The sequence below is a fragment of the Folsomia candida genome, unplaced genomic scaffold (assembly GCF_002217175.1).
Source record: "Folsomia candida strain VU population unplaced genomic scaffold, ASM221717v1 Fcan01_Sc012, whole genome shotgun sequence".
Lineage (NCBI taxonomy): Eukaryota > Metazoa > Arthropoda > Collembola > Entomobryomorpha > Isotomidae > Folsomia > Folsomia candida.
The window spans coordinates 4257873-4265557 of record NW_019091204.1 but is presented as its reverse complement, the minus strand read 5'-3'; the positions used below and the strand labels follow the sequence as shown (position 1 = coordinate 4265557).

Below are 7685 nucleotides of genomic sequence, written 5' to 3'. Positions count from 1 at the left end.
ACAAATTCACGAGATGAACATGTTTCAAAATCGGCATTTGAATACACGGAAGAAAAGAAGGCTGAGACACACATTTTCAAATTCCAAACCAGCATATTTACAAGGGAGCCTTAACTTTAAAATAAAAAAATAATTCAAATGCCATCAGGATCGTCGATTCTGTCGGTGAAGGTTGTCCTCCTCAGTTTGAACTCTTAAACCACTGGCTTAAAACCCCGTGAGCCTCAGCCCATCTTTCTAAGATTATCATCGTCTTACCGAATGCTTTATATCTCTTTCTTAAACAATTTTTTACACAAAAAACGGTAAAATGTATAGCTAATAATGTGTAGGTAGTAAACGAAGGAAATGAACCGCGACGCAAGTTGTTTTTTATTCTTTTTAAGTTTTTGACTTCTGACCCTGTATATTGAGGTCAGTATTTCCTGGTGTCAAAGATTACATAAAAAATTTAGTTTTCCTAAACTTATTTTCGTTATTACATCCGCCTTACAGCATACAGTACAGTGTATCCCGGAAGCTTAACCCAACTCGAAAATAATACAGACCAAAACACATTTATTGACCTGCTCGGTACCTCTGATTTTGTTAATGATATTAAATCCATAATTACTTATTTTATCTGTAAAGCAGCGAATTAAGTTTTCGTTATTACTTTACAAGACGAAATGTTTCAACCAGTTTTGAATTTCTGAATTTTGTAGGAAATACTCTACTTTTAACATACTTTTTAACTGGTTGGTGTAGATAAAATTTCAGCAGTAGAGAATAAAAATATCAAAAACGCCAACTTTTTATCATTGAGTTGTCTACAAGAATTTCTCAAATTCAAATTGGAACAAATTTTTATGCTGCCATAATTTATGCATTTCTCCTCCTCATGTTTTCGCACAGAGAACAAAATTAAGTAAAACAACTTTAACTAAAAAAAATATAACCATTCGTTCAATTTTTTCTATATTTGTTGTTGCTTTGCCTATGTACATGTTATTTGCACCAATAACTTAACACTTGCATGGTGCGGCTCTATTAGAAATAAAAATTATACCGGTCCGACCGGGACCGGACCGATAACACCGGTTCGGTCCCGGTCCGGTCTCGGTCCAGTAAAAAAATATCGGTCCGGTTTCGGTCCAAGCTTATCGGTCTTCGGTCCGGTCCCGGTCCTCTGCTGGACCGGACCGGACCGGACCATGGAGAACACTAAGCGAGACCACTTGCGTCGCAATCGCATCGCATCGCATCGCAATCTTAGCTCGATTGGGGTTGTTGAGGCAGAATGATCGTATTTTGCATGCAAAATCCAAACTGTGTCATAGATGCATACTCGTGCGCAAAACATTCCAGGATAAAGTGTAGATATTTATATTTATAAATTTAACTGGGCCGTTATCTCGACAACGATTTATCAATGTCGAGTCCAGAGTCGGAGGACACGTAGCCCTCGTTGGTCACGGGATGGCAGAATGAGACATGATTCACAATATCGCAATGATTATTAACTCCATTGTTTTGTAAGGGGGTCGCGCATGCGTTGCATTGTCGATCTAGAAATTTATTTGTGTTTTTACCGGTGGTCAAAGTTTAAATTTTTAACGTTTCTAAATTTCAGGAAATTTTAAGAACATTTTTCGAATTAGAAAAATTTGTAAAAAAAATACGTTTGGAAGACTTACTTAATATGTGGATAGCAATGTGTATGTACAATCCAAGTGTTTTACGCAGATTTCGCGAATGATCAATTTCGCAATGATAGGCATGCAAAAATGAAGTGGAAGGTTTGCAGAAATAACTGAGTGCGAATATCACAATAATATTCGCAAAACCCATCCCACGTAAGGCAGGGTGTTATCAATCACTCTGGAATTTTTTGCACACGACGTACCCATCTGCGCTTTTCGCAAGCAAAATCTGTATTTGTGCAAAAGGTGAAACACTCAGAAGTGCCAAATCAATCCATCATAAATGATAAGCCGAGCTGTATAAAACGCTCTGCCTTGCGAATAAATTCAATCAAACGATTCCAAACTTTTCCAGAGTCCGAAGCAAGAGTGAAAATGTTTTCGAAAAACGTTGCCCTCGTCGTGGTCGCCATTTTGGGGACGTGTTCCGCCCTCTCGCTGACACATAGTCGGAACCCTTCCTCCATTTCTCGCAAGGGTGGACCGGTCGCTCCCTTCGGGACGGTTGATCCCGTCGCCAGGTTGGTTATTTAAAAATTTTCAATAAATTTTTTAAGTTTTCTATTAAGTTTTTAGTAAGTAAGTAATCAATTAAGTTTTTTTAAATAAAATTCCTGTTTTTCACAACAAATGTGATGTTTGAAAAACAAAATTCACTTTTGAAAACGATTATTTTTACATTTTTCTTATTGTTTTTTTTGCGTATTTATAAAATTCTTTTCCAGACTGACTTTGTAGAGTTGCAAATACTAATTTGTGTTTTAAATTCGTAGGTTATTAGAAATTTTTTGGTTTTGAATTCTTCCCTGATTCTCAACTCCATATTATCTTTGCGAATTAGCAAATTTATATCCAAAATTAAACTATATGTATGTCTAAAAATTTCCGAAATTGTGGTAAGTTATATTTTATTTCAAATAAATTTGCAGATGTGGCGGCGTCGGAACTCAGCTTGGGCTCCGTATCTCTGACTGCAACGGGGTCTGCACTCTAACCCCAGGAACCGTGTACAACTGCGAAAATGACTTCATTCCAAGTAATATGTAAATATGTTATTAAAAATCAAAAAATTCAAATTATCAAAAAAGACTGATTTTCAAATCACCCACCCCCCGTAAGAAAGGTAACCTTATTTTTGAGCAAAAAAACCTCAACAATAATTTTTCTTAATTTCCCCCCAGGTTCTGCCTCCCCCTCGTTGTCTTTGTGGGTTGAGGTCTGCCTTAGGGGATTTTGTACGATCATCATCCAAACCGAGTTGCCCGGGTCGTCCGTCCAGCCCGGGTTGATGTACACGGTAAAATACTCCATCGTCCCGAACGACATCTTGTCCGGGGAGACGATCGAGTTCCGCGGATATATTTACCACACGGATAACATGCTCTTGGAAATCTGTGTCTCTGCCGATATGCACATTTTACAGACTTAACCATTTAATTTTGCATGTTCTTTTCTCCAAATTTCGTGAATAAAAAAATATTCCAATTTTATTTTAGTACATTTTTAGTTTCAAAGATTTTGAGATTAAGTACATATATTGACTTATTTCTTGAGTATTAGCAAAAAAATGAGTACGTCATCAATGAAATTTACCATGCAACAATAAAATACCATTGGAAATGACTGGGTTCCAATTGTTGGACACAAGCCTTTACGTCATTATCTTAAGATTGCATCACGCGCTTATATAAACTTATATGTAATTTTAGACAATGTAGAATTATTGGAGTAATTTTGCATTAAATTATCTACATACACTCTATATAAGTAACTTGGATACTGTAACGCCCCCTGTTCTACTATGGGGTCTGCGTGTCCCGATCCACACCCACTTTCGTGGATGTCCCTTATTTTGTGATTTTAATGCAATAAATTTGGAGATGAAGTTCACTTTTTAAAGGAAATTTATATATATGTTTATTTATATCAATACCGACTGAAAAATATTGATTAACCAAAATGCTTATATTATTAAATATGTGGGAGAGCTGATGTTATATTTATATTTCCTAAAATTACTTAAATTGTGAACTTATTCTATGTTAACTAACGAATCTTAAATACTTAAACAACCTTGATGGATGAAAAACTAAACCTGCTGATTCCGTGTCTAAAACTACACTCCTCGTTCTTCTCTCTGCTTACCGTATATATATTATCCTATGCTTATAATGTAGTGTGCTCTGCCTGCACTCAAGTGCATTCAAGGTTACGGTTTGGTTAGCCATGAGTGGCGAGTCACTACTTATATTAAATATGTTTCTCATTGTTTTCAAATTCAATATCTATACCTATTGATCAAATTGACTAATTACTTCACGATTATTGTTGTCCACAAAATGAAGTATAATTAATGTGAAAAATCTACTTTAATAACTTCGGCGGTAGATATGGAAATTGAATACAAAATTATGGTTTTTACTCTCACTCTCATTATGGAGTGATACATGAAAATCCATCCTGCCCTTACATGCAAACTAAGTCTATGTAGTTTGAATCCCTTGACCTTTGGAATGCAAATGTTGCTTGTGCAACAGCATTACAAAGGTTGCAATACAAATCGTCACCTGCGAATGTTTTATAGTGCTTCAGTTTTGGGTAATAATTACGTAGACGTTTTGTCACCTGGGGGAAACAAGACAAAAATTCGTGTACCAAACACACTGGACATATAAAACTTTCATTTAGAAATTTTGTATTCAGGATTATAATGTTGTATTTTATTTTTATTTTAATTTAGTGGCTTTTACATTATAAGAATTCTGTCATCAATTGGAAACCGGTTCAATAGATGTTTGAATAGATTTGAAAATCTAAAGCTCAGCTCCTGAATCATGGACAAGGGGGAATTTAATTTCGCTATATAGCTGGTAGTGAAATATATATAAGTTTTAAACCGTGTGATATATTTCAATTACAATATTCCTTAAATCAGATGAAATGATTCTTGGAAATATCGTGGATTTCCCAATTTAGTCCGTCAATGTGTCAATATAAAGATTTAATTATGTGTGTCTGGCTGATTAAAAGAGAGGTAGCAAGACCATAGTGTGCACTCTTAGAAATCCAATATTGAAATAAAGATTTACTACCAACGTGTTTATGTATATGGCTATACGAAGGTGGTAGTGATATGGGGTTTTCCATAAGTATCCGGAATTTTTGCATTCGCTCATATAAATTAATAATTTTATAAAATAATAATTTTTTGCTTCAAATGCTTCATGCACCCCTTTCCGCTAAATCTGTGGAAGCTTTCGTACGACGCTGCAAAAAGTGCTTCGCCACTGTTTTGAGCTACCTTTTTTGCCATTATTGACCACACTTTGTGAAATAAGTTCAAATTTTCGGCTGAAGGTTTTCGACTATGATATTCTTTACTGGATAAAGACACAAATTCTTCAATAGGTCTTGTTTGGGCAAATTTGGGAACGTTGTTCATCTCTCCTATGTTAATTGCATTTGATTTGTTTTCAGGCGGAGCGGGATAATTTTGCTTATCCTTAGATTTATTTGCATGTGTTGCTTATATAGTTTTCTTGAAACTGGGAGAGTGTGTATGTGGAAACTATGTGGAAATAATATCATTTTGATCATCTTGGCTGTAAATCGTGTTGTACGGGACGACCAATTTTGATGACTTCAGGTCGAGTCGTTTTTATGTCATCCTGCTTGATTCTTTTGTTTTACTCTTCACTGTATTTGTAAGCTTACAAAGGGTAAAATTTAATGGGCCCTGAGATTATCTTAAATCGTCAGGTAAAAATGTCTTAATTTAGCTTATCTTAATTTACCCTGAATTTAAAATTTTAAAATGCCGAAATGTCTTAATACAGCCCGGTAAAAAATCGGTAATTTATAAATGTAAAACGTAGAAATAGATATATTTACAAATCAAAAATAACTCAATCAGCCAATTATGCCCACTTGGCTTTTGCTGGTCGACCTTTTGTCGCTTCTCGCCAATTGGGATCGCCTTTAATGATGAAACTTTTGCGTATTATGGTTATTCTCATCATTTGTTTGGCATAATTCTCGTTGTCACAATTGTGTTTGATGTCATCTCAAGCAACCTTCTCGATAACAAAAAACATCTGAATTCTTTTTTTTTTAATCCACATGTTGACCTATGGTATGAGACTGATCCAGATCATCAGGAATCAATGTTATTGATAACTTTGGAAGTTATCAGAGGAATATATTCATCTGATAGCTTTCAAAGTATTCGAAGACCATGCCACACTGTTGGCATTAACAAATTCATCAAAAATAAATTTGTTATGATATTTTGATAATTCTTGCACTATTTGGATCCTAGATAGTTGTTTAATCGTATCCGACATGAATTTCAATTATAGTGAAGAAAAACAAAACATTTTGCCGTGTTTTTCGCACCTTTGAGTGGGCGTGGCGGGAGCAAATGGGGTCATGAACTAAAATCCTTCTTAACTTTTACTAGCCTCACCTAGTACTACAACGTATCCAAAGGGCATCAAAATCGGCGATTCTTTCAGTGAAGGGTTGTCCCCTCAGACTCATATATTAATCTTTTCCCATTTCGTTGGCACGATTCAATATCCAATCAACTGTAAATTTAATCATGGCTCATTTAGATATCCGATAGGCTACCTTTTCCTAAACTCAGGGCAAATTAAGATAACCAAAATTAAGACATTTATACCTGATGATTTAAGATATTCTCAGGGCTCATTAATAGCCACCCGCTTACAAAACCTTACAGGATTTGATAAATAACTTCTAAGCTTTAACACAATGTATTATGTTGGGTGATAACTTCAAGTACGGAATCGAATTACGCTCCGACAGTGCAAATTTCTATTTTTACGAATTTCATCACTTTTGGGGTTGCCACACGAATGGGCCGACCAGATATTTTTTTGTGATTATCAGTTTTTTGTAGCTCATACCTCAGTAGTTTATGACAAATTTTCAGTTTTTGAATTAGTTGATTTGTTAGGTAGCTACAGGTCAATTTCTTGGAGCGCGTAACCACTTTTTCGTGGTAGTGGAGAGCTTTCGCAAGTTGCTCCATGGTTTTTGACCCATTTTGGAACGGAAATAGATATCAACTTCTGGTTTTCGGATTTTGGTAGAAGGATGTACATATGTGCTACACGACCTCGGTCATTTCGAATTTGGGGCAACCTGATATCCCATAGATATATGCGAATGAAAAAATTCCGGATACTTATGGAACACCCCATATATAGGTAAATAATTCTTTGCTGTGCAAAATAGCTCCACAGTTAAGATCGGTAGCAAACTTTACGCACCGGTATAGTTTTAACACCAACCAGTAGAAATTCTAAATCAATAGCTGCCTGCCTTACGATAAATTCCTATTTGATGGATGTTACCCAGGTGTACATACACTGTGAGAAATCTGGCATGGTTAGGAAGGTAGTGATATCTCGGTGTTAACGTTGATACCCATTGTAATTGAAATTACACCGGTTCGTAGGTAACTATTTGTTGATGATAGATATGATAAACTTGAATAACGAGTTATTAAATACGCATACTTGTTCGAAAAAAGCTTTTTCATTTAAAGTTCAGTCATCCTGATTTCTAACTGAAGATTTTCATTCACACGCAGTCATTTGCATTCAAACTCATTTCATTTCACTTCACTTCATCTGACTTCGCTTCTTACTTCGCCCCATGTACATAGGGTGAAAAACGAAAATAGTTAAAAATCCTTTCATTCACAGGACTGAATGAAATTACTGAACCATTCATTTTCATTCAAATCACAGGTAACTCATTTTCATTCACTATCTTAATCAAGCACATGAATGAAAGTGAACAGGTATGTTATTACTCCATGCATGATACTACTTTTACATACCACGTTGCGTAAATATAGCATGTCATTATTTTAATATTAGATGCCTAAGAGTGTAATTACCTGCATGAATGTGGAACATTCCCTTCTCTCTGTCCAACTTAATATTCAAGTTGAAGGGATACATAAATCTTAAC

The 7685-nt window shown here is 35.3% G+C and overlaps 1 protein-coding gene across 1 annotated transcript; it reads left to right on the top strand.

Annotated features, from left to right (window-relative positions):
- Positions 1-1944: 1944 nt before the first annotated feature.
- Positions 1945-3172, top strand: LOC110855244. Its single transcript, XM_022103659.2, has 3 exons — positions 1945-2203; positions 2612-2718; positions 2864-3172. The coding sequence occupies exons 1-3, from the start codon at positions 2058-2060 to the stop codon at positions 3109-3111; spliced, it is 501 nt and encodes a 166-aa protein (XP_021959351.1). The 5' UTR covers positions 1945-2057; the 3' UTR covers positions 3112-3172.
- The last annotated feature ends 4513 nt before the right edge of the window (positions 3173-7685 follow it).